We start from the raw sequence: 27,322 nt of genomic DNA, 5'->3' as shown, positions 1-27,322 counted from the left end.
AGCACCACGGCCGGGTCACGTCCATGAGAGAGAGGGCTGTTGCCCACTACTGTTGATGTGACCTTATGTCCAAAGCTGCCAACTTTGGGGCTCGGGCGTCGGCTCAACATCCAGTGGTTCTGAGGAAATCAATTAATCTCCCTGTTCGCATCCCCCCCCACCCCCAAAAAGTATTGTGTAATGTAACCCAATGCTCATTTAAAGCCCTATGATGCCTTTGGGCCAACTTCGCGCTAATTAAAACTGCAAAGTGAAGAAAAAGAAATACATTCTTGAAGGTTTGCCAAATACGATGAAACTCTCACGTGGGGTCAACAAGCGGGGCAGATAAAAGAACTATTGTAGTCTTCCGCAAAAAGAGTCCACATACAAAACTGTCTAGATTTTTTTTCAGGCGTTCCCGCAGTCCAAGCAGCTCTGCCTTGAAGCGGCCTGGGATGCGTTTCGCCAGCACACTTGAGGAGGAAGTAATTGTCTGGGGATTGATTCAATGTCCAGACAGACCAGAGCCCAGTCTGACACCCAGACACCGTTCTAGTGCTAATGCCAAACCCTGTCTGGGTGCGAAGTGGAATGTTTTCAAACCTTCACCGCCCATTGCGCAGCAGCTGCTCAAAGTTGCATTGTTGCTTCCCTCTTTATTTGTGACTGGCTCACTACATTTCTTCAACATCCATCCCTCATTCAAGTGAATTGCTTCTTCAGCAGAGATAATAGCGCTTCAGAATGATAACAGAAGGAAATGTTGCTAAAACACTTGCGTAATAAGTTCTCTTCATTCGCTATGTGCTGTGATCCTACGCAGGTCCCATGTTATGTGCAGCACCTTATACTCTTCCTGCTATTTTTCGATAGCCAATACCAATCTGCTAATAGGGATATGTATTTTTGTGTGGCAAATTATGGGTAAATCACTAAATCTTCCAGTGCCTCTAAAAAATATTCCTGTGTCCTTATATAATGTAACTGGTGCTCATGTAAAGTGTTCAGGTCGAGTTCACGCTATATAAATAGAACTGCAAAAAAAAGTATGGTCAAATCGCGATTGTTTCGAAAGCCAAGAGGTCATACTGCTATTCAGCCGCCGCTCTTCACACAGTTTGTTTACGTAGTCATTTACATGCCCAAGGTGCAGGGCTTTCATAAAGTCTGCAGGGCAGGCAGGCGCTAAGATGTTTTCAAAACTGTCACGGTCATGGTTTACAGTGAACAGACAACACAGAACTGGAAATGCGCTAGGCTAACAGGCATGAATGAGGCTGCCTAAAGGCCTGATGGGAAGCGCAGGAATAGAGAGCAATACAATTGGTATAGTGCAAGGGCGTTGTCACAGTCAACTTTTCATGGCTGGTTTTATGCGTGACTGGAAGGCTCAGTACCTGCCGGCATTGCAAAGGGGCCATGGCTGGTATTAACGAGTGCTGGTCGTCTGCTTGACTGGCAGAGTGCAATGTTGTCTTTATTGCCACAAGTGTGCAAGGATAGCAGAGAGGGCTTAGAGCTGCACGAGCATTGGTGCACAAGGCCAAATTTGCACACAAATGTCACTAGGGCTGATGGTGTGAGGCAGCTTGAAGGACTGTCTGTGCAATGCTGTCTATACAAAGCTACCTGTTGGCTCTCTGCCTAAGGCGATCTCTTTACATTTATCAATATATAACCACAAAATAGATAGTCCAGTGAAAAGCAAATAAGGAATAAAACGAAGAAACCCTCATTCGGGTGTGTATATTACTCGGTCAGTATGTGGTGTTTGTTTACATTAAGGACGCAAAGTCCTCAGTCACCCTAGCATGGCACGCTTCATCATAAGGCTGGCTCCTCACTCATACTACGCGCAGGAGATGTGCACTCCGTATGCGTGCACATCTCCTGTCCCTGGAGGCTGGTAGTGCGCGCAGCGCGTGCTTTCAGTTTCCCTCCCCCCGTCAGCTCTACGGAGCAAGCTTGTTATTAAACTTTCAGCGCGAGTTGTTTTTTTCAAAGACCATACACTGTGACTCCCTCGCGAAGCCGTTTTATGGATCTGTCTTTCGCACAACGTCCACACTATGTCAAGTGGGTTATTTTTAAAGTGGCCCTGTCATATTAAGTATATACAGATTTTCATTTAAAAATACTTCTTTTCTCTACAGTGGATATGGCGCTGGAGAAGAGGTCAGAGGCTGCCTGGGTCTCAAAGATTAGAATATGGGCCGGCAAGGATGGCTCCTCTTTGACAGCCGTTGCATTATCTAGTTTATGATTATCCATTTGTACATGGCTCTGTCTGTCTGTGTGCACGTGGGTGGCTCTGTCTGTCTGTGTGCGCGTGGGTGTCTCTGTGTGCGCATGGGTGTCTGTCTGTGTGCGCGTGGGTGGCTCTGTCTGTGTGCGCGTGGGTGGCTCTGTCTGTCTGTGTGTGCATGGGTGGCTCTGTCTGTGTGCGTGGGTGGCTCTGTGTGTAGGTGGCTCTGTGTGGGTGGATCTGTGTGTGTGTGGGTGACTATGTGAATGACTGGGTGGGCGGCTCTGTATGTGTGTGTGGGTGGCTTTGTGTGGGTGGCTCTGTGTGGGTGCAAATGCAATAGGTCTCGCATTTGCGAGCGATTAAGCTATTGGCATTGTAAATGACAATGTCATTTATTTATGTTTTCAAAACAAAAACATAAATAAAAATATTGTCATGAGCAATAATGCCAATGGCTCTAACTTTAACAATGCCGAGACCATTGCATTGTAAATGCTTGTTTGTAAAAGCGCCCCATACCGCGCTTTCACTTTAATGGCGGCTGCACCCATTTTCTTAGATGCAGCTTGTCTACAGAAAAGGGTGCGGCCAACATTAAAATGAAAGCGCCGCATGACTGCTTTTACAAACAAGTATTTGCAATGCAATAGGTCTCGCATTTATGTGAGTTTCGGAAACGCGAGAACTATTGCATTGCAAATGCTTGTTGAAGCAATGCTCAGCGTGGCTCCCTCGGCAGTCCTTAATCGTAGCAGGTGGTAGTGGTGAGGCTGCCCACACAACAGGCAGGGTTAATGTGCCTGCTGCACAACACTGTGTGAAACACTACAGGCAGAATATCCGTGAGGCAGGTGACATACACATAGTCTGTTATGGTTACCTCAGGCATAATTTCGTAGGCAAATAGTTTAAATAATAATTAAACTTTAAAATGTGCACACTTGTATAACTGAGTGCCGAGATAACCAGGACGATTCTTTACAGAAACATGTGCAAACTATTGTTTAGGCAAAACGCGCAAAAATCATAAAAAGAAGCATTGTTCAATAAACTAATCGTAATCTGAGCACTGCGGGAGAAAAACAACCCACGGGCAGGGGTAAGTGCAGAAGTATGACGTGTGCATTCATGGAACCAGCAGGTTGTACTTTTTAAGTCTACAAAGTGAGAGTACAATAGCATGCGTTCTAAGTTACATAACTAAATGAGCACTGGCAATAACAAGTGGTTTGCCCTTAATGTGCTGCACCCTACACTCCCGCAGGCATATCATTCACCCTGCACTCACACGATCTAACTGCATAACCTACAATCATGTGGTCACAACACTCAACTCTGCATTTGACTGATACTCATACATACCACTGATTCTGCACTTGCCTTGCACTCATCCTACACCTACATGGTTTGTCCCATACCCACACACACACACAATTCAACCTGCACTCACACGGCTCATGTCACCCTGCAATCCCACCTCACATGAGCAAACGGCTCCTCTTACATTCATCCTGTTAATCCTGCACTCACCAGGCAGGCATCAGCCTCAACCGACACACCTGCCTCCTAATAGTGTTGAACCTTTCAGCTGCCTTTGACAGTCAACCATCCCATGCACACCCTGGAGTTTGGAATGGGATTCACCAGCAATGACTTTCACCAGGTTCTCATCCTACCTTTCCAACCACCAGCAGGCTGTTCATATGTGCACCACAAAGTCACAAAGCATCCCTATCACATGTAGAGTCCTCCATGGTTCCATACAGTCTCCTGTCATCTTTACCTTTACATGGAGCCACTCGGTGCTCTACCCTCAGATTACAGCATCAGGATTTACCAATATGCCAGTGATACACAACTCTACTTGAAAGTTTCATGTGCTTCAGACATCCAGTGCCTCAAACACTGCTTCACATCATCAAGGCCTGGATGTCTAGCGCCAACCTGAAGCTAAGACAGAATGCATGTTATTTGTGTCAAGAAAAACAAACGAGACACAGTACAAACATGATTCAATGACATGAAGCTTTACACCCGAACTTTACTGAAAGCCATGACAATGAACACCAACCTCACCCATAAAGAACACACTGACAAAAAAGCAAAGACGACTTGGTACGAGCTCTCTTCTACAGGACGTCAAACGGTTACTCACAAAAAGCAACTTCAGAAGTGTAGTTCTAGCTCCTCTACTCTTGCGTATAGATGGCGGGAATGCCCTATTTATGGGCTCCCACACTCCACACTGTCGCCTCTTATGGGCATTCGACATGCCACAGCACGCCTCACCCACAGCCTGAAGAAATATGACGACATCACCCCCATCCTGATGTCATTCTATTGGCGCCCTTTGCCATCCCGTGCCATCTTCAAAGCCAGCTGCATCATTTATAAAACCATAACCACCAGCACCCCGCTCGCCTTGCAGATAAGCTCACCATCTCTGATGGTTTTCATCATCAGACTGTTGGCCTTTTCCATCTATTCACCAGAATCTATAACAACATCCCCGTATCCATTAGGACTGCCTCAAAGCTACTCCAATTAGGTAAAGAAGACTCACCTCCTTAAGGAACACTACATCAAAATTACCAGTCCAAAGCCCTGCTTCCTCTCCTACTAATCTGTGACTTTAGGCTTGTATTTGACTATGTAAACCACTCCACTGCCTTTTGGATAGGTTCATGCTATAGAATCACATATACATACGTAAATGGGCACACCACTCATCTATCTGCCACTTACACCTCTCACCCAGGAACACCTCTCATCCTGCACTGACACAGGCACACTACACACACCAAACTACCGAACACTTGAGAACATGAAAATAAGCCTAGTACAGCACCAGAAGAATACCTCCTCTTCTACTGTACAAGATGCCTATTCAGTTCCATCCGCAACTCAGGGGCTAGTGCAGGAGACAGTGGCGGGGTGGTAAGGGAGATCAGGCTGGGGCTGTGGGGACTGATGTGGGAAGGTAGATTGGTCTGAGGCTGCTGGGGCAGGGTGGGAGGGAGTGGTGATGTGGTACAGGAAGGGAAAGCAGGCAAACAATGCAGGAGGTGGGAGAGGGAATAACAAACCAAGGGTGAAGTAATACCACAAAGTAAGAGGGCTGATGCAGAAATTGAATGGGGACTGCAGACTGAGGGTGCGTAGATGGGCACTGACTTCAGGGGGTATGTTTTGAACCTGGGTCCTGTTGGTTTGCATATTGGCTGCTGTGGGGGCAGGAGGACTTATTGGTGGCCAGGCCTGATGTTTTTAATGCAGCCTAAGCCAAAACAGATACCAGCATCTGGGTCTTGTTAGCCGCTATGGCAGTAGGTCTGCGGTGTTGGTACCAGAGGGTGTGGCAGGCTGAGGCAAGGCAGGCTGGTGTAGGAGAGAGGAGATGGTCCTGTGGGGACCGGTGGAGTTGGGGAAAGCAAACTGAGGTTGTGGGACTGGCCATAGCGGGCACCGGGCATTTACCCAGTAGGCCGCTAGGGTGGGGACCGTTTTGTTACCAGGGGTTGGCAATATCGGCCCCCTGGTAACAAAATCGTCCGAAACCAGCCCTGGCAAACTGGTCGGCTGCACTCCCCCTCACCTGGGAGGGAGGGTGGAGGGGGGGTGAGTGGTTGGGGGGGGGGGGCTGCTGAGAAGTTTTACGGGCCGGTCTCTGTTCCCAGTCCGGCCCAGGTTGTGGGTTGGATGCAGAATGGGGTGGGGGAGGGTAGACTTGAGGGCATGGTGATGTGGTAAAGGAAGGGAATGTAGCAGGTGAAGGCTAGAGAGAGAAAAATACAAACACACACCCACACACACACATACCTACCCCAGATTAGGAGTGAAGCAACCGGTGCATTTGCCAGTATGGGGAAATATACTTTCTTTTCTGCATAACACAAACTTAAGTAGGGAAATAAAAAAAATAGGCTCAGATGCTACTTGTGTATCAGACTGGACACAGCGGAAATCTGTATGAGAGAGTCCCCATTATCGAGAAGGATTATATTATGACACTTTTACTGCTGCGGGTTCACGAAGCACTGCTTATTGGCCGTCCCCTAGCACACTGCCACACCACTGCATTAGCAACCATGCCAAGCAAGGGAACACTCTTCAGCATCCAATAGGATTTCAGCAGAGTATTTCTATAAAAAAATCCAAATCATTTCCTCTTCTTTCGCTCAGGTCAGCCAACATCTAGTGGTTACTGATTCAGCTCCTCCTTACACTGATAGTCAACTAGCTGAATTCCCATTACTAGAGGAAGACCGGCTTAACTCCCTTATGCTGGATGTTACAGCAGGCTCCCCGTTAGACCCTGCTCCCCCACGACAGCTCTTGAAAATTGCAGACTCCATTAGACCAGTAATTTTAAACATTGTAAATAGGTCAATCACCTCAGGAAGAGTTCCAGAAATTTGGAAATGTGCACAAGTTAAGGCTCTGCTAAAAAACCCAACCTCGACCCCAGCAAAATGACTAACTACCGTCCCATCTCACTCCTTCCCTGGGTGGCTAAGCTGCTTGAGAAACATATCAACATCAGTCTTATGTCTTATCTGGAAGCGAACCATCTGCTCCACGACTCTCAGGCTGGATTTCGCCTTAAATTGGGGACAGAAGCAGCATTATTGACTGTGACTGAATTAGCCCGCAGGCACATGGATAAAGGCGGCACCACAGCAATAATGCTGTTAGACTTAAGTGCCGCCTTTGATACCGGGAACAGTAACATCCTCCTCTCCCGATTAAAACAACTCGGAGTGACGGGAAGCGCCATCTTATGGCTTCAATCCTTTCTGGAAAATCGAACATTCCAGGTGGTGGAGGGTGACATCCATTCCAAAACTTGGCCTCTTAACCAAGGGGTGCCTCAGGGCTCCTCCCTGAGCCCCACGCTTTTTAACGTTTATATGCAACCATTGGCAGAGGTTGTTCACCCTTTTGGCTTTGAAATTGTGACCTACGCTGATGACACTCAGCTGGTGCTAGCTCTGAATCAGCCAGGTCACACTTCTTCGAACCTCAGTAGTTGTCTGGTAGCAGTCACAGACTGGATGGCCTCCTCCCATCTAAAACTCAATGGGGATAAAACTGAACTGATGTTCCTGGGGAACTCAGCCCACCCCAGCCCCACCTTACCTTGGCCACCCTGTATGGGCCCCCCCCAGAACCAAAAAAACAAATTAAAAGCTTGGGTATGTGGCTAGACAACACCCTTACCTTCTATCAGCAAGCCACCATACTGTCCGCCACTTGCTTTGGGCTGATGAGCATGCTGCGGAAAATTTTACCTCTTCTCCCTTTTCAGGCTCGCAGGATATTGGTCCAGGCCATTATCCTGTCCCGCCTCGACTACGGGAATACCCTATATCTGGGCGCACCGAGCAGCACACTTAAAATACTGCAAGTCACCCAGAACGCAGCAGCACGTCTACTGCTAGGCCTTCCCCATAGTCATTCAGGCACTACTGCCTTGAGAAATTTACACTGGTTGCCCATCAAAGCCAGAGTCAAATTCAAAGCGATGTGCATAATGCATAAAGCCATGTGGAAAAATGCTCCCGCAATGATCTGCTCTTTAGCCACACCTTACTATCCCCAAAGATCATTGCGTTCAAGCACAGCTTTTTTGGCAACGACACGTAAAATTAAACGGGCCAGGTGCGGCGGACGCTCCTTCTCCCTCAATGCGGCCGCTACCTGGAACTCTCTACCCTTCTTGCTCCGGAATGAGCCCAACCTTTTAAAATTTCGAAAAACCCTTAAAACTTTTCTTTTTTCCACATAGATCGGCATTCTTCCAGAAGTAAGCAACCTTAGCGCTACGAGGCCTTCGGGTAGTATTGCGCTTTACAAAACCCACTTTCATTTCATTTCAGGAAGGACTATTTCTTGGAGCAGCATACAGCTTGTGCCCGAGTAAATGCTGTACTTAAACAAATATGCGGGCGGGGCAAAAATCCCTCCCACAGTAAAATTTCTTAACTCTTTCTATTGATCTGGCGACAGCTGCACTCAAGTCACGCCTAAAACACTGCAGGAGTGTAGAATCAAATTATTGCTGTCAAAATTCAAGCTCTGTCTAAATGTCTTAATACTTAGGGGTCAACTGTGCACGATGCCTGGATAATAGCATAATAGTAAGGTGACTGGATTTAAATGTAAATGATAACCGGCTACTTTCTGTTCGAAATACTCTTGACCCGATTCACCAAGCTATGAAGAGATATAAGTCCAAAACAGATTCAAATTTGGCATGATTTACCCGAGCCAATTTCACATTAGGATACACAAAATATGCTTTTACAGGCGGAAATCAATTTACTTATACAAAATGTATTAAATTACATGGGAGTAAACTTCTCCATGGGTGCTGAGTAGGTGTTCCAGGTTGTGAATGTTATGTAAAAAGTTGATGAACACCCACAAATTCTCAAGTTTGTGAGAACTCCTAATCCGTTTTACAGCCAGTCAAACCTTGGATATGGTTTGAGATTTACTCTGGCCAGGAGCAGGAGATTCTCTCAATCCAGGATGGGAGAGGGGAGGGAATAATCACTAAACTTGGTAAAGGTGTAAGGGAAGTGCTTTCTCTATGAGCAAAAATATCTTCTCGGTGTAGTTAAAAAAATTTTTTTAAATAAAAAGTCAGCACAGAAAGTACATTTTGTTAAATACTGGCACATGCATGAATGTACATAAATAATACGAGTACTCCTGGAAAGCTGCAACTGTGACAGCTTCCCAAGCGTACTCCTGGATTTGTTTGAGAATTCCAATTAAACTTTAAATATACTACAAAATTTGTTGCAAGGCTATATGAGTAAATTTGCTATTGTTGTGCAAATTGAACCCATTGCCTTCAACAGTGAAGGAGTTGTTGTCATCTATAGACAAAGAATAGAGACCGGAAGTCCACCTCATATCTAGAGTGACTCCGTACCCTAGATTTGAAGGAGCGGCCATCTTTGAGTGGCCCGCTAACTAGTATTTTGCCTGCATGCTGGACTACAGGCAACAGAGTGCCACCCACGCCAAACTACCCCATGTCTCCTGGATACAGCGGATAATCTTTCACAGCAGCACTCATATCGAGAGCATGGCGGCAGTGGGTATGTGTGAGCTTTGTGTACGCTGTTTAGAGTTAGGCTTCTGAGGAGCACCAGGGACTTTGCCAGACCTCCAATTGTGAGAAATGCAACATTAGTGATGCCTTTGCCAGGCAAGACGTCCATCTTTGAGGCGTCACCCAGCCCATCCGACACTAGCATGGCGTGTTGTGGTGGAAATGTAGAATGTAACCTGACCAAATCCATGAAGCCCCCACCTTGGTGTTGTCATCGTTGTTACAAATATATCACTGAACCTAAGCATGAGTAAGTGATGTCTTGGTAAAATGGAGCCATCTCGTCATTCTAGGCTTATTTTTCCAATATATAAGAAATATTTGAGAGACAAAATGCTAACATGATCTAAGACTCAGACGAAGCTAATTTTCCATTCGGTTTTACTTAATATGAAAGTTTAAGAACGAAGTTATCTGAAAATGACACTCAATGAACCTGGAGTTTGTTCATGCGTGGTGGCATTCTAGATTTGCAAAGGGGTTGACTTGCACACCGAGGCAACATGGTGCCCGAATGTAAGCTCTAACCGAGCATGTTTCGTGGCAACACACATCCGGCAACTATGGGACTGCATCCAGTACTCCCTGGTCAGGGAATGAGGGGAAACAACAGGTGGGGCGTAGGACCCCGGGGCCAACACATAATCCTGAAAGTTGCTGAAGAAATTGGCAGGCTGCAGATTCAAACAAGCATTAGAAATGCAATAGGTCTCGCATCTGCGAGAGTTTATTTTATTTATTTTATTTATTTATTTATTCAAAGTTTTATATAGCGCGAACAAGATCCTTACAGATATCAGAGCGCTTCACAAAGACAGGGTGGGGGCAGTAGGAATGAAACAGAGGTAATGGGAGCAGTATAAAAGTCACTAACATGGTAGGATAATAATAACATACATAAAACATATCAATATACAATCAGGTAAACAAGTAATATAAGACGACACAAATCATTGAACCCACTACAGAGGTGTTCAGGTACACCTTGGGTGTGTGGATGGCTTATACCAATGTTTTAGTATAGAGAGAACACTGAGAGGGGGCATGGGGAGAGTGAATCAGTAGACCAACGTGTATCATATATTGGTCGGTAGTAAGGGAGTAGCGTAGTAGTGTCCCCATCAAGTAGAAGTATAGTGCCAAAGGACAAGGTGAACAGTGCTACAAAGCAATGCAGAGTCTCTGATTCAGCACCTATAAGGTTCTGGAGATCTTGGCCAGAAGGATGGTTTTCACCTCTTTCTTGAAGAGTGCAGTGGAGGAGATAAGCCTGGTTTCAGGAGGGAGCGCATTCCAGATCCTGGGTGCCATTCCTGAGAAGGAGCGCTTGTATGTTTTCTCTTTCCGGAATCTACGAGGTTTCAGGAGTAGATTTTTTGTACTTCTATTGGATCTCGAACCTCCTGATATAGACAGCTTTTGAGCGAGGTAGTTGGGTGCATTGTGGTGCACGGCCGCGTGTGTCATAACTGCAATTTTTAGCTGTATTCTGGCTTCAAAAGGCAGCCATTTTAGAGATTTTAAGTCTGGGGATATATGCGAATGTTTTCTTGAGCCAGTAATGAGTCTCGCGGCAGCGTTCAGGGAGGCTCTTAAGGGTGCTGTTGTGGATAGCGGGAGTCCGCTGAGGGCCACAATTCCGTAGTCTATTCGAGGGATGACTAAAGCTTGTACAGCAGTTTGGAAGTCTTCGGCAGGGAGGAAGGGTTTAATTTTCCTCAGTGTGTTGATTTGGAAATTAGCTGCTTTTGTGGCTTTGCTAACGTGCTGCTGCATGTTGAGCTTGGCGTCGAGTGTGATGCCTAGGGATCTCGCCGAATCCACGATGGTAGGTTGGACATTGAGTGCTGTTAGGTTATTGAGCCAGGTTTGGGTGGTGGACATTTTCGCCGGGGGTGAGATGAGTAGGAACTCAGTTTTCAGAGCATTTAGTTTGAGGTGATTATCGGCCAGCCAAGATTGAGTGTTAATAAGCGTGGAATTCAGATGTTTGATATCTTCCGGGGATTGTAGCTTTAGGTAAAGTTGTGTGTCGTCGGCGTACATATGGAATTGGACATTGGAAGCTTGGAGCAAGGTGGCGAGCGGTTGCATGACGAGGTTGAACAGTGTGGGGGAGAGGGAGGATCCTTGTGGAACACCTAGATCTGCAGGCACAGGTGTAGATAGCACATTGTCGATCTTGAACTTCTGAGACTGTTTGTGAAGGAAGGACGAGAACCATTTGAGAACAGTTCCCGAAAGACCCATTCTAGTGCTTAGCAGCTCCAGCAAGTTCTCATGTTTGACCGTGTCAAAAGCTGACGAGAGGTCAAGAAGGATGAGGAGGCAGGACTCATTGCGATCAAGAATTTGGAGGGCGTCATCACGTATGTGTCTCATAGCTGTTTCCGTGCTTTGTTTCGCTCGGAAGCCTGATTGATGAGGGTTGAGGAGGTCAAATTGGTCAATGTGTTTTGTTAGTTGGAGTTGGACACATTTCTCCAGCAGTTTGGCCAGGGTGGGGATATTGGTGATGGGCCGGTAATTGTTTAGGTCAGACGGATCAGCTGTAGGTTTCTTGAGTATAGGCGTGACTTGCCCCACCTTCAGGGAGTCTGGAATGAGGCCTTGTTGCAAGGAGCTGTTGATGATTTTGGTCCAGAGAGGGAGGAGCAAGGGGATGAAGTCTTTTACAGCATTAGCAGGTAGAGGGTCTGTGAGGTGATTAGAGGGCTTCAAGGTGCAGAGCAGTTTGTGTACTGCTTCTTCCGAGTAGGTATCGAAGTACAGCCAAGATGCCTTGTTTTTAGGTTGAGTGTTAGCCATTCTGGTGTGGTTGGGGAATCGGCTTACATCCATGATGAGGTCATTTCTTATGTTGTCAGTCTTTAGCTTAAAGAAAGCAAAGAAGGCTTCACAGTGTGGGGTGTCGCTTGTTGTGCTGTTTGATTGTAAGGGTTGTGTCTTTGTTTGGGTCTTGATTAGTTCGAACAGCTTTCTTGGCCTGTTTTTTGCTTGGTCCAACTGGCGGCTAAAGAAGTCTGACTTTGTGCGCTTTATTTTCCTGAAGTAGGCATTTCTCTTGTTCTTAAGCCTTTTGAGGTGCAGTGCTGAAGGGTCAGATCTCCAGGTGCGCTCTGCCATTCGCATAATACGCCTGTCGTCATTGAGTCTATCATCATACCAGGGGTTAGAAATTTTGGTGGAGACTCTCTTCAGTTTCAGTGGGGCGACTTCATTGACTATTGTATTCATAGAGTCAAGGTAGTGGTCGGTCAGTGATTGAACATCCGAGGCACCTGAAGGGGGAAGGAGGAGATTGCCGATGTGGGGAGGCAGGGTAGAAGCGTTAAGATTCTTCATGTCCCTTTTCCATGTTTTGGATTTGATTGGTTGAGCCAGGTTAGGTTTAACTTTTTCATTGATAAAGAAGGTGATAATGTGGTGATCTGACCAGTCGCAGGGTAGAATCGCCTCCAGTTGTGTAGAGTTCTCTTTGGCAATGATGAGATCGAGTATCGAGCCTTTGTCGTGTGTTGGTCTATCGCATATTTGGGTGAGGTCAAGCGCATTAAGGAAAGTTTTGAGACTATTCACCACTGTGTCTTTCTGATCGTTCCAGTGGAGATTGAAGTCACCCAGGTAGACTTGGGTGGTCTGCCGACCGGCATTGGAAGTGATCATGTCCATGAGTTGTTGGGTGAATATGAGATTGTCACCAGGCGGGTGATAGATGAGATGTAGAGCACAAACTTGTTTGCCCTCGCTGGTGATGTCGAGGCAGAGGAGTTCACAGGAGGAAAGGGAGGGGGAGGTGACTTTAGTGACGGAGAGGTTGCTCCTAAAAATGCATGCAATTCCCCCGCCCGTCTTGCCAGGAGACCTGTCCAGCCTAATGATGTGATAATCGGGGGGGACTAGTATGTCCATAATCGGGGTAGAGGCTTCAGTAAGCCACGTTTCCGTTAGAATGGCTAGGTCCAGATCCATAGCTGAGACGAGATCAGCGATGTCGGAGGAGTGTCTCTGGGCCGATCTGCAGTTGAGTAGGATGCATTTGAGTTTGGGAGAGAGAAGGGTGGTCGAGCTTTCTAGTGTGAGGGGAACTTTTCTGAGGTTGTTAGGGACGGAACCTCTGTTGTTGAGTGTTGGGAGCCTCAGAGGGTTTTTAAGAATTGTGGGTATGGGGATGTGTGTGTTGGCTATGTGTTTTACCGGACCTGGGCCATAAGAGCGTAGGAGAGAGCATAGGTCGCGGTCCGACAATGGGTTGAGGACACGACGGGGGCGGTGGGAGTTATTGCGAACAGGGATAGTCGGCCAGCGCGGGTGTCGTTGGGGCGAGGGCATGTAGGGAGGGTGCGTCGTTTGTGGGGTAGAGGGATGGTGGGAGGTAGACTGGGCTGTGAGGAGAGAAGGTCTTTGATTGCGTGGACATCTTTTTTGATTTGTAGAATATCCTCTTTGACTTGTTGGAGGGTGGATAAAGTCAGGTCAGGAGGTGCATTGGGGATGGGGTTGGTGGTGAGAGCCATTGGTGAATGGTTGAGTAGTGAGCTGGAAAGCGGGCAGGGTATCGAGGGGGGGGTATACTAGCGTTGTTGGAAGGTTCTGCTGTGCTAATGAGTGGGATGGCATTCAAAGTGTGGGCGTGTTTGTGGGCGAGGGGTGTGGGTGAAGTAGGTGAAGTAGGCGGTGGGTGGGAGGCATAGGTAGTGACGTCAGTGGGAGACGGTGCCGGAGAGTAGAAGAGTGAGTGAAGTCTGAAGACAGTGGGGGAGACAGGAGGGTAGTGAGGGCTGAGAATAGGAGGTGGGGGAGAGGGGGATGCTAGGGTAAGGGAGGCGGTATGTTCTGTATCTTTAGTTGGGAGGGTGAGAGTGTCGTGGGTGGGAGTGGGGAGGGAGCTGGGGAGGGAGAGGTGTCCGCCGTGGGGGGGATGGGATGGGGGGATGGATAAACTCCGAATGGTGGTGTGTTCAGATGGTGGCGTGTTGTGGGAGAGAGTTGTTGTGTCAGGTGTGAGAGACTCGTGGGTGGGAGTGGGGAGGGAGCTGGGGAGGGAGAGGGGTCTACCGTGGGGGGGATGGGAGGAGGGGGTGGATAAGCTCCGAGCGGTGGTGTGTTCAGATGGTGGCGTGTTGCGGGTGGGAGTTGTTATGTCAGGGGGGAGAGGGATGGAGGGGGTATGAGTGGGGATAAGAGGGGTCATGTAAGAGGGGTGGCTAGTATATGAGGTGGAGAGATTTGTGATTGTCCTTGGGGAGTGTGGGGAGTTAACAGCAGGTGGGCCATTTACCGGGGGCTGGGGGTAGAGGTGTTGTAGGTGGGGGCTGCGACGTCAGGGGTGATAGTGCTGGTGGAGTTCTGGGTGGGGGTCCGCAGCTTGGAAAGGTGCTCTTTGAACTTGGGGAACAGGTTGTCTAGTAGTTCCAGGTTCTTGTCAGTGGCTTGAATTAGGACAGTCCCGTTATTGTAGATAGTAATGGTAGTCCTGCCAGGGAAGAGGTGGGAAGGTGTGATAGAGAGAGTTAGGCCATGAGTTGTTTTCCTGGTGGTGGAGACGGTGAGTAGGGTTAGGAACGCTTTTCTCCATTGGGCTCTGCGTGAGGTGTGGAAGATGAAATCAGTATTCAGGGCTCCATTGCCCGGTGAGAAGTAGGTGTCGGCAAAGGGTGTTTCAGGGTGCGACCTCAGGAAGTTATGTTTAAAACGTTTAGTGGCTTTTTTGGTGAGTGTGGAAGGGTAGTTAATTCTAAAAGTGTGCCTGCCGTTAAGCTCCATTTTAGAAAGGCTGTGATGTTGGGTGTAGGAGATAGGACGACAATAAAAACCGTCAGCCACTAGTTACAAGGCAAGGAATGACACTAGTGAGTGACCAGAAGTATAAGAGGTAGAAGTCAGTGCAATCCAAGAACAAACAGTGCGTAGGTGCAGCTTACCTAATGTATCCTATATGCGAGGTAGCAGTCAGCTTACACCATGTACAAAATATGAGCGGTAGAACCGGTTAGGTGGAATCAAATTTACCCATCAGAATGTACGCGGTAACAGCAGTGTAGTCTAGGTGTAGAAAGTGGATGGGTGCAGCTTACATGACTGAACGAAGTGAATGAGGTAGTAATAATCAGTGCAACATCGTGAAGTAGCTTACATCGGAAGAACCAACAAATAAATGAGGTAGCGAACAATGAATGATAGGGATAAAGGTGAGGTAGGTGCAGCTTACCGCATATACAGTAAAAAAGCTAAATTACTAATGAATTACTGAATCCAATATATGTACAAACAAATTAATGCAGCTTTGGTGCGTCGGATGGCCCACGGCCGTCTGGTGTCACAGTTGGCGTGTGTAGAGGACGACTGGAGGCTGTCCGAACTGCGCATTCGTGGAATTCTCCTGCACAGTGGGGGAATTCCGGCCGCAGCGAAGCGGTTAAGCTACTGACATTGTAAATGACGATACTTTTTAATTATTTGTTTTGATAATTAACACATAAATAAAAGCAATTTGTTATTTACAAGGCCAATAGCTCAAACTCTTGTAAATGCAAGACCTATTGCATTTCAATGAAGCAGACATTGTCCTGGGCTGTCTGCAAAGTGAAAGCACGCATGCCGCGCTGAATGTTGCAGGAAAGCATGTAGTGCCTGCAGTAGGTGAAACTCATTAAAGAAAATAGTGCTTACACACTAAATAAGACGTACGGTATACCAAACGAAGTAAAAGGGCCAGTCCTCATGGGAGGTTACAAACTAAGACAATGCCGTACTATGGAGGGTCTAACAAGCCTATTAACGAATCATAAGCCAGCATTTAGGAAGGACAATGACACAAGCCAATGACAAATATGGGCGGAGAGTGGGTGGGGCTTCAAGTCCATACTCTAATACAGCATGCCTCGCAGAGCAGCGCATGCGCTGCCCAGGCTTGATCTAAAAAGTGTTAGATTCCCTCCAGTGGAAGCAATAGGTGACAGAGTCATGTCTGGCAAGAGAGTTCTCGATGCAGCAGTGCCTTAGTGGGGGATCCCTCCTGCCATGCTCCTGCCCTGGACACCACATTCACCACCCGGATCAAGGGGACGCTCGCTTGGGATCCAGACTGCGGCCGGGACAGCGGAGTGTGATGCCCTTTGTCTGAGCAGAGGTACTCATTTCGCCCCCGTCCTGCCTTCCCCATCTGCGGCTGACAACGGCAGTATATTAGCAGCCACCTGCGAAGTATTGGGAGTGGCAGATTGGTGGATGCCCAGAGAGTTTCTACCCCGCACAATACAGTGGAACTGCCAGACCTGGTGTGGGCAAAGATCATGACCTGAAGTTGGGGAAGTGGGCAAACCACAGTACAAGGAAAGTCCATGGTGCATGGTAAGAACCACATGATGGCCCAGGAAAGATGCATGGTGAAATATGCCTTTAAAATACTCCAGAGGCTGGTGGATGGGCTTATTTACCCAAGGTGGAGGATACAGACATGGATGATCAGGGCCCCACACTTAAGGAACTGCTCGGGGCCATCCAAGAATCCAGGGCAGCCCTTAAAATAAAGATAGACACTGTGACAGTGGATGTCACACTGATCCGAGCAGACATGGGAAAGATTGAGGATCAAGTAACCAATGCTGAGGCTTCTCTGAAGGAACATAGTACCTCTATTAAGATCACGACTGTGGATGTTTACCAGCTTAAAGAGATCCCCCGTCAGCTACAAGCCCGGAGGACACAGAGGGAGGATTCCTCAGCAACAATGTCAGGTTTATGGGGATACCTGAGAAGGCAGAGGGAACGAATTTGGAAAAATTAATTGAAGACTTTATACCTGCAAGAGTGAATACCAGCATCCTGTCTCAACATTTCGCAATGGAGAGGGCATACAGAGTGCCTGGAGCACGTCTCAGGCAAGGCGCAAGACAGAAACAATAATAGCTTGATTTCTGAACTTTAAAGAACGGGATGTGGTACTGCGAGGAGCCTAACAGCAAGGCCCACTACAGTATGAAAACAAAACAGTCATGGTATTCCCTGATTTTACACAGAAGGTACAGGCCAAATGACTTTCCTTTGACAAGGTAAAACAAGAACGCAGAAAAAAACATTTGCAATATTCAATGCTATTCCCCAAACGACTTAAATTCCTTGATGATGGGAAATCTTGGTTTTGTTCTTCACCGGAGGAGACCTGGGACTGGCTGGAGGATTGACGGATGCTGGGAGAGGAAAGCCCCTGGCAGTCCGTGATGTCTACAGAAAGTGGTGCAACAAGAGACAACAGCAAGGCCCATGGAGACGTGGAGCTAGAGGGTGACTAACTTGAAGGTCCAATGCCAGAGCGACCGGAGGTGAAACACCTGCTGGCATGGAGAGTTACACGCAGGACTTTGTGAACACTGTCCATCCCCTCAAACAGACACTGGAACTGGGGCATAGTGGAATTTCACAGGCATGATGGGCGACAGACATCGCGAGCGTTAGGGTAGTGGGTAGTTCTACACTCTTAGCCTGGGGCCTCGGGGTTGGGGCTGACACCTCAGCAGAGACACACAGAGTCAGACAAAAACAACCTGCAGACTATACTTTGACTTTTGAAATTGCGCTCCGGGATGAAGCCTACCATATGTAGTCAGGCACCTACTATCGTTTCCATTAATGGGCTGGGGAGCAAATTGAAGAGGCGGTGGTGCCCCTCTTTGACTCCGCACAGCCAAGATCTTCTACTGTAGCAGGAGACTCATCTTGCGGGCAATAATTGTGCCTTCTTGGGATGGGGCAGATAGACAGTCCTGCTGCACTTGGGGCTCTTGACGGGCTCACAAGGTCACTTCCATTAACAATCTCGAAGTCATGGGTAGGCCCGGGAGGGTGCTATGGGGCAGTTTTGGGTGAGTGGAATGTGGGAACACATGATGCTCGCCTCCTCGCAACAACTCCTGAAGCTGGGGGGATGGTTAGTGCAGACTCCACAGGCTACTTCCATCAAAGGGGGAGACTTTAATCTCACAATGAATGGGGAGCTGGATAGGCTGGTTCAGGGGGTGCAACATGGGAGGAGGCACACAACTGTCCACATTTAAAGAGGCAATCGGACTACAACACGTTTGGAGGGACACACATTCCACTGAGAGACCATACTTCTATGCGGCGGGGGTCGGCTGGGTCCGTGTCCAGACTTGATTATATATATTCTCATCTCATGCATGGAAGGCGGTAGGTACTGAGACACCTGCTATTTGCCAAGTGGAATCTCAAACCAGTCCCCACTTTACACACACCTGGAACGGCAGTCCTCCAAGAGGAGGACTGAATGATTGACTGTTGCATCCCTGGGTGCCAAGTGACTGGAATACTAGATAGCTAATGACAACTAACACCGAATCATATGTTAAGGAGAACGTGGGCACGGTACCATCAGAAACTGTGACCTGGGAGGCCTATATGGCATTATACATTTGCAAGGACTGTGCTAATTTTAAGTGTTTGAAAATGTCTATAACTACATTATATAACTATGGAAAGGTACACCTGTTCATAAAACAGGTGTAATATAAATATTTGGGTCCAAAGAGTTGTTTTTATCTTTGTTTGATTTTATCCTAATGAATGATTGGAAATTTGAGTGCAGAAGGTTAGGTGTCACCTGGTTAGCAGTCTTTAGTGATGATATTACAGTGTGCTCTATTGACATGAAGTATACAATTCACTCTCTGAGAATAACATGAGATGTGAAAATGTTTTATCCGATGTCCATTCTAGAGCCGGACCAACACATTGGCTCAGTGGTTTCAACTCAAAAACTGTTTTAAAGTATAAATCGCTTACCGCCTTTCGTTTCTCTTTCTTCTGAATAATTTTTTGGTGTGTGCAATTTCAGCTTCTTGGGGCGTCAGCTGGCTACCCTAATTAAAAGAGAAAACAAGACATAACAGATAAAAATATAGATATTTAGCAGTTATAACTTGCAGACACTGGTATATTCAATTATCGTGGTTTGTACATTTTTCTCGACAAACTTAGATGGGTCAAACAGACAAATAGAAAAACATGTTCGTGTACATTTGTAAAAGACCGAAATAGAAAAAAACATTTCTGCAAGGGATGTTTTTACGGAGGGACGGGGTTTTAAGGACATAAGTAATTCTGTCACCACAGCAACAGATTGATAAAAAAAATCGAGTTCAGCGGCTGTGTGGGGACACGGGGTCAGGTACCTCACAGCACCTGGCCTCTTTGACATCCTGAGAGAGAGCTCTATTTCATATTGCCTATTAGTAAACAAATACAGACATGGTATGTCAGTTTGCAGCTGTACGGTTTTATTTGGAAATCCTGGCTTGCAAGTTTTTTTCTTCCTGTAAACAGGCAAGTGCGTTTTCAGAAAAAAATAGCCTGGCGCAAAAAGGGCATTAGTAAAATGTTCTTTAGGATCAGGCCTAACTTCTCCGACTAGAAGCAGCAGGTTGTTAATATATCCTGTACATAAAAACACTAGAGTGCTTTCTAATGTAAAAACTAGAACTCCAAGTTCAAACAAAGATGTATTGACATTTCAATTATCGGGAAAGGCAGTCCTTAGAATGAAACTAATATTAGTTTATTTTGTATAGCGGCGTACCGCACTTCTGCGATTTCTAAGGGCTGAAAATAACAGGAGGACAGTTTTGAAATGTAATGCACTTAATTTGCTGACCTCGGAATGATGGATGGCAGAGTCTGCCATGCCGAGGTCATGATCTTCAAATCACTGCTAGTGTCAGCAACAAATCTCAACTTGCTGTTTCCGTTCCTCACGTTCCCGCCCGATTCACTTGTGTGATGGAGAAATCAGAAATCTTTCTGTGAAGTTGGGTGCTTAGGAAATGACATTCACATATTGGTTTCCTCAGACCTTCAGCATTAAATTAAGAAAGTTCATAACTGATCCCAAGCGTACTGGTCTTATAGGAATTCAACTTAGTTCATGTCCGGGATATACCAGTAGCGGCTCCTCGAGGGAGTGCTGACGGGAGGAGGGGAAGGGTGAGGGGTAGTAAACTCCGGCATACGGCCTAAGGGAGTCAAGTAAAGAATGGGGATTTGGGGGGGCAGCCGACCCGCGGGAGGCTTGTCTCACCCGGCGAAATTTGGGGCAGCAGGGGGGGGGGGGGGAGATAGGAGCACTGTGGGCTCCCGTAGTTAGGCTGGTTGGGGTGGTTGGGCTCCTTTAGGGCTCCTTTTGGGCTGTCGGGTTTAAAACCAGACATTTTGTGTAACTGACCACCATTTGTGGTGCAGTGACACAGCAGCCGGGGTGGCCACTTGAGATTTTGTGTAATTAGGCCTGTGGCGTGCGCCGTTTTGGGCGTGGACAGCGGTTGTCAGGCAGCGTGGTCGGCGCTCGTTTCCGTGGTGCAGGGCGGCTTCGTTCCGGTGTTCGGTGAGGCAGTGTCGGGCGATATGGCGGCTCTGCAGGATTCCAGGGTGATCGAGGCGTTGAGGCTCTTAGGCAAGGCGGGCCGCATGGACATCGTCCAGCCCGAAGTGCAGGTAAGGCCGCCGCGGCGCGCTGCCAACGGCGCCGCGGCAGCTGTGTGGGCGTGGGAGCCGCCGCAGTCGCGACCGGCTCTGAGAGGCGGGAGGGGGGGGCGGAGGTGCGAGGGGCAACAAGTGGAGGCGGCGCCGCGGAAGACTGCGCGGAGAGGTGCGGCGAGGGCAGGTCGGCGAGGGAGAAAAAAGGTGCTGGCGTTCGTGGAGGGGAGGAGGGAGTGCGGTGGCAGGGGGGGTGGGGGGGGGGAGCGGGCGGCCCCGGCTCATGACGCGGTGGTGGGAGGGCGGGGGGAAGGGGGGGCGGACCCTGAGGAGCAGGCGCTGTCGGTGGATGTGGAGGCAGGGAGTGGGGCAGGAGAGCGGGGGGTGGCCCTGGGGTGGCCGGGGGGGGGGGGCAGTCCCAGGGGGGGCGGTGGGGGTAACGCGAGGGGACTAGGGGGGGCCCCAGGCAGGGAGGGGTGAGGACGAGGGGGGGGTGGCCTCCCCTTTGTTGATTGAGGAGTCAGAGGTGGAGGAGATGGGGGGGGGAGGGGCGGACACGGAGCTGGATTGGGGCTCTTCGGGGTCAGAGGAGGGTGGGGGTATGGTGGGCCCGAGCAGGCCTTCACCAGGGCGGGTGTTGCAGGGGAGGGGGGGTGTGGGGGCCATGCTGAGGGGGGGTGGCGCGGCGGGCGGGAGTGGGGGAGGAGGGGAGGGACGTGGAGGTGCTGTGGGGGGTCGGGTGGGCCGGGTTGGTGTGGGGGTGACGGGTGAGCGGGGGGGAGTGGCGAGACGGGGGGTGGCGTTGGGAGGGGTGGAGGCGGTTTTGCAGCGGCGGGGGCCTGGGAGGTGAGGCGCGGGGGGGTGCGGGGCACAGTTGGGGGTCTGGAGGGTGGGGTGGCCCGGGGACTGGGAAGGTGGGTGGGGCTTGGGGGTGGGGGGGTCCCCTCACGGCGCAGCGGCCACTCGGCGGGGTGGGGGGGCGACGTTGGGTCGGGGGAGTGGGGAGGTTTGGGGAGGGGGGTCGCGTGGGGGGGGCAGCGGGTTTTTTCACCCCGGTATGCTGGACTCCACCTTTTTTCCCTGGCAGGAACTGTTTGCGAGGCGCTCGGGTGAGCAGCATGCGGCTCCACACCACCGAGAGGATGGGCCGGCTCTGTCTGGTGCGGGCGGCCGAGATCCAGCGAGGGACTTGGCTAATGAGAGCGGCGAATGGAGGCGGGTTGTTCCGGGGGCAGGGGAGTGAGGATGGATGCGCATATTTCTGACTTTGATGCGTGTGTTGTGGACAGGCGTGGGAGTGTGGATTTGGGTGCCTTGATGCGGGTGTGTCGGGAGAGAGCGGGTTTGAGCCGGCTGGACTCCCCAGGGGGGGGGGGGGGGGCGGGAGTGTGTGGAGGCGGATGGAGAGTCCGCGGAGGAAGGGGAGCTTCGGGAGGAAGGGGGGGCGAGTAATGTTGTTGGCAGTATATTACAGGTTCCGGTGAGGCGTGAAGTGCCTAGAGTGACGGCCCCCTCAGCTCCACTGGTTAGGCGGCGGGATCCGGCAAGGACGCCGACCTTGACGCCAGGTAAGACGGGAGACGGAGCGGGGAGTGGCAAGCGGCGCTATGTGCAGGTCTCAGTAGGGACGGGGGTTGAAGGTGAGGACGGCTGGTGCGGGGACGGTACGTGCATGACGCGGGAGTGGGCACGGACGGCGCGGCGGACGGTGAGGCAGGCGTGCGGGGCGAGTCGGCGACGATCGGCGGAAAGGACACGACCGGTGGGGGGGAAGGAGAGTTGTGTGGTGCCGGTGCGTAAGTTGCCGTACATGGGGCTGACGAAGCCGCTCGGGGCGCACCTGTCGTTGGCGACGAAAGAAAAGATATGGAAGGGGGAGTACATTGACATATTGAAGCTTCTCCACAGGGAGTTGACGCCTAAGGAAGGGTCGAAGGAGGAAGAGTAGGAATTAGCTAGGCGCCCGAAGGTGCTGCTGACGCTGGACAACTGGTCGGCGGCTTTCCTCATATACGCGAGTGTGTATTGTGAGAAGTTTCCGGACCGGTCCGTGGCGCTTTTCAAATACATGGATGTGTTGCGGAGAGCGCAGGTGACATACGGCGGGTTTGCGTGGTCGCACTATGATGAGGAGTTGCGGGCACGCATGGCGGCTGACCCGGAGGCGCTTTGGGGGGAGCTGGATGTGGACTTGTACCAGCAGACGATGGGCGGGGCCAAGTTCGGCCGCACCATTTACACGGGCAGAGGTTTGCCGCCCGGGCCGCCCCCCTTTGCCGCTCGCCCCACCCGCGGGGGGGTGGGTCAGGGGGAGTCCTCCGGCCAGGCCACGATTGGGGCCTGTTGGGACTTCAATAGAGGAGCGTGCGGGCGGGCGGCATGCCGTTTTAGGCATGAGTGCTCAAAATGCAGACGCCTTCACCCAGCGATGCGTTGCTGGGGGCTCGGGGGCCCACCGGGCCAGCAGCCCGCGCAAGGAGGTCCCTCAATCGGGGGTGAGCAGGGTGGCGGGAGTGGAGGGGGTAGAGGGGGGAGAGCCGGAGCTTTGGGAAAAGGCTTGCACGCCGGTTAGGGTTGAGCGGATGGAGCCCTGGTTGGCGGCATATCCGCGGGCGGAGAATGCTGAGGTGCTGCGTCGAGGTTTTCGGGAGGGGTTTCGGCTGGGCTATGAGGGCCCTCGGATTGTTCACTGGGCGGACAATCTGAAGTTGGTGAACGCGCACAAGGGTATTGTGCGGGAGAAATTGTTTAAGGAGGTGAAAGAAGGGAGGATGGCGGGCCCGTTCACGGAGCCGCCGATGCCTGGCTTGATCATCTCCCCCATTGGGGTGGTGCCCAAAAAGGAGGAAGGGCAGTTCCGGCTGAATCAACATCGGTCGTGGCCGGAGGGGGAGTCGGTTAATGCCTACATCTCGGCGGATTTGGCGTCGGTGACCTACTCGTCGGTGGACGTGGCGCGGAGGCTCGTTGCGGCGGCAGGGAGGGGCGCACTGATTGCAAAATGCGATGTCAAGTCGGCTTTCTGGCTCCTTCCAGTTGCTGGGGATTTAGTTTGAGGGACTCATATTCGTGGACAAGGCACTGCCGATGGGGTGTTCCATTTCGTGCTCGCTATTTGAGCGTTTCAGTTCCTTCCTGCAGTGGGTTTTTTCCAGGCGCACAGGCTCGGAGTCAGTGACGCACTACCTGGATGACTTTTTCCTTGTGGGACGGCTCGGTGCGGCGGACTGCCAGCGGCAGCTGGACGGTTTGGCTGGGTTGCTGGGGGAATTTGGTGTTCCCCTGGCGCCAGAGAAGACGTACGGTCCCAGTACAGTGTTGTCCTTTCTCGGTATTGAGCTCGACTCGGTCGCCATGGAAGCACGCCTACCGGACGAAAAGAAGTCGGCGATGTTGGTGTTGGTGGACGGAATGCTGGCAAAACGGAAGGTGACGGTGCGGGAGGTCCAGGTGCTGTTGGGGCATTTGAACTTTGCTTGTTGCGTGCTGCTGGCGGGGCGAACGTTCTGCCGGCGTTTGGGGTTGGCGTTGTCCGGTTTGTCATTGCCTCATCACCATGTGCGCTTGTCGGTGGGGATGAAGGAGGATATGTGCATGTGGCGGGCTTTCTTGGAACGGTTCAACGGAGTGCCTATGGCGCCGGCGGAGGATTGGGAGTGGGACGTCACCATGTACTCTGATGCGGCGGGCATTGGCGGTTTCGGTCTGTACTGGGATGGGAAATGGTACGCGTAGCAGTGGCCGGCGCAATGGCAGGCAGGGGGGCGTAGCATTGCGTTTTTTGAATTGTTCCCATTGGTGGTGGCGGTCACAGTTTGGTCCGGGGAGCTGGCGCACAAGCGCATGTTGTTTCGGGTGGACAACATGGCGGTCGTGCAGGTGGTGAATAGGCAGTCGGCAAGGGACCCGCATGTGCTTAAGTTGATGAGGGTTTTTGTGTTGCGCTGCTTTGACAATGACATACTGTTTCAGGCGCGCCACGTCCCAGGAGTGGACAATGACATTGCGGATGCTTTGTCTCGTTCACAGTGGGAGAGGTTCCATGGGCTAGCCACGGCGGCGGAGGAGGTCAGGACGCCAGTTCCGAGGGAGATGTGGTCGGTGGGCGAGCCCGGGTCCTTCAGCTGGTGAGGACGTCTGTCGCGGTGTCTACGTGGAAGTCTTACGAGCAATCCTGGGAGGAATTCCTGCGGTCTGGCGCGGTAAGGCAAGGGGACCGGTGGCAGCGCGAGGAGCAGGTGGTCCGGTTTATGTTGGCGCTCATGGACAAGGGGTTGTCGCGGGTGACTATTGCGGGCAAATTGTCAGCGGTGGCGTTCATGGGGAAGTTGTGGTGGGGGTTACTCCCCGTCGGCGGGGGAACTTGGGTCCCGGCTGCTGGAAGGGTGGGCAAGAGAGAGGGGTGCAAATGTGCGTTTGAGGCGTCCTATCACGGGGGCGTTGTTGGAAGGGATCATTGGTGCGCTGCTGGCGGTGTGCAGGGATGGGGGCGAGGCGGTGCGGTTCTCTACTCTGATGTCTTGGCTGTTTTTTGGAGCGTTTCGAGTGTCGGAGCTGTTGGGCACGAAGGGGGTTCCGGGGGTGGTGTGGGAGGATGTGGAGTTGCGAGCGCGGGAGGTGGCGGTGCGGCTGCATCGCTCAAAAACAGACCAGAAGGGGGTAGGAACTTGGGTGGTGTTGGGGCCCGGCGAACGGGAGGGTGTGTGTCCCGCGGCGTGGGGAAGTAGGATGATGGCGAGCCGGCGCGAGAAGGAGGGGGAGGTGTTTGGTCGGGGTGGGGGTGACAGAGTGACAGCGGCGCAGGCGTTGTGGGTTCTTCGGCGTGCCCTGCGGTACTTGGGTGAGGACCCCCGGGCGTTCGGGACGCATTCCTTCCGGATAGGGGCGGCGACGGAGGCGGCGCGTAGAGGGTGGGGGAAGGAGGAGATACAGAAGCTGGGTAGGTGGAAGTCGGACTGTTACCGAACCTACGTCAGACTGCGGGAGGTGGATGGTGTGTAAGGCTTTGATTTCCGACTTTTAATATGTGTCTCTTTCCAGGTGCTGGGGCGGGGCCGGAGGTGGCGGTTTTGAATGTGTATATTGTGGGACACTCATTTGTCAAGAGGGCAGAACAGGCGGAGTGGGACCGTCATCGTGCACTCAATTTGGGATTGGATTCAGGACTGTATCGTTGTCATTGGAGGGGCAAAAGGGGTAGGCGTTGGCATGGGGTGCCCGGATGTAGTGGTGATTCATCTGGGTGAAAACGACTTGGTGAAGAGGGACCTGAGGGAAATCAAACGGCAATGGGCGGGCTGTCATGTCATCTGGTCCGAGTTTATCCCCAGGCGGGTGTGGAGGGGAGCTGAGCACCCAGGAGCTATAGACAGGGCCCGGAGGAAGATTAACCGCAAGATGAGGGATTTCTGTGCCAAAGAAGGGGTGGGGGAATGGAGCATCCGGAGTTGCGCTATGGAGCGGTGTATTTTTTCAGCCCCATCCAGCGCCAGTTGAAGGAGGCGCTGCATGGGGCTTTAGGGGTGCTCAGGTATCCCCAAGAGGCAGGAGTCCTAAGGGGGGGTCGAAAGTCGTAAACGACTTCCGAGTGGCGTTTTCCTAAGAAGAAAGGGGAGTATTCGCAGGAGGCCTGGGGGTTGTATTGGCAACTGGGGGGCTGAGGTCAGTAAGGTCACTGAGGTCATTGCAGTCGGGGGTAGGGGGGTAGGTTGCTGAGCGGATGTGGATATTTTGTTGCAATGTTGGGGATACGTTTAGGGGTGGGGGTGGGGGGGCTGTCAGGCAGTTGTTATTTAGCGAGCATTAGTTTTGTTCGGCACAGGGCAGGTGGGTGTTGTTTAGGTGCACCTGATTCCAATAAAGCGGCCTTTATCACACTAATTTGGTGTCTGTGTCAGTGCTTCCTCCCCCTCCCCCCCACCTACTGGTGTGCCCCAATGGGGATTTGGGGGGGCAGCCGACCAGCGGGAGGCTTGTCACAGCCGGGGAAATTTGGGGCAGCAGGGGGGGGGGGGGATAGGAGCACTGTGGGCTCCCGTAGTTGGGCTGGTTGGGCTCCTTTTGGGCTCCTTTTGGGCGGTCGGGTTTAAAACCGGACATTTTGTGTAACTGACCACCATTTGTGGTGCAGTGACACGGCAGCCAGGGTGGCCACTTGAGATTTTGTCCCTACCTCCCTCCCTGTTGCCACTGTGGTTTTGGGGGGGGGGGGGTGTTGTTTCCACTGTAGGTCCAGGTGGGGTCTTGGGTTTGCGAGAGGGGCATTGTTGGTTGATGGTGCACCAGGATGTTAGGGCATTAAGAGTTGTGTTGTCGCTGGAACAGGTGCTGTTATGGGTGGCGTTTTCCTAAGAAGAAAGGGGGGTATTCGCAGGAGGCCTGGGGGTTGTATTGGCAACTGGGGGGCTGAGGTCAGTAAGGTCACTGAGGTCATTGCAGTCGGGGTAGGGGGGTAGGTTGCTGAGCGGATGTGGATATTT

At 51.0% G+C, this 27,322-nt stretch overlaps 1 protein-coding gene across 4 annotated transcripts in view; it reads right to left on the bottom strand.

Annotated features, from left to right (window-relative positions):
* CTIF (cap binding complex dependent translation initiation factor) overlaps positions 1 to 27,322 on the bottom strand; it is a 954,573-nt gene that overhangs the window by 473,175 nt on the left and 454,076 nt on the right. For all 4 annotated transcript variants that reach the window (XM_078674783.1, XM_078674781.1, XM_078674780.1 and 1 more), the window contains one exon: positions 19,158 to 19,234. In XM_078674783.1, coding sequence (XP_078530909.1) covers positions 19,158 to 19,234 — 77 coding nt within the window. The remainder of the gene's footprint in view (positions 1 to 19,157; positions 19,235 to 27,322) is intronic.

Source organism: Lissotriton helveticus, chromosome 2_1 (genome assembly GCF_964261635.1).
Source record: "Lissotriton helveticus chromosome 2_1, aLisHel1.1, whole genome shotgun sequence".
Taxonomy (NCBI): domain Eukaryota; kingdom Metazoa; phylum Chordata; class Amphibia; order Caudata; family Salamandridae; genus Lissotriton; species Lissotriton helveticus.
This window is presented reverse-complemented; position numbering and strand designations above follow the sequence as displayed.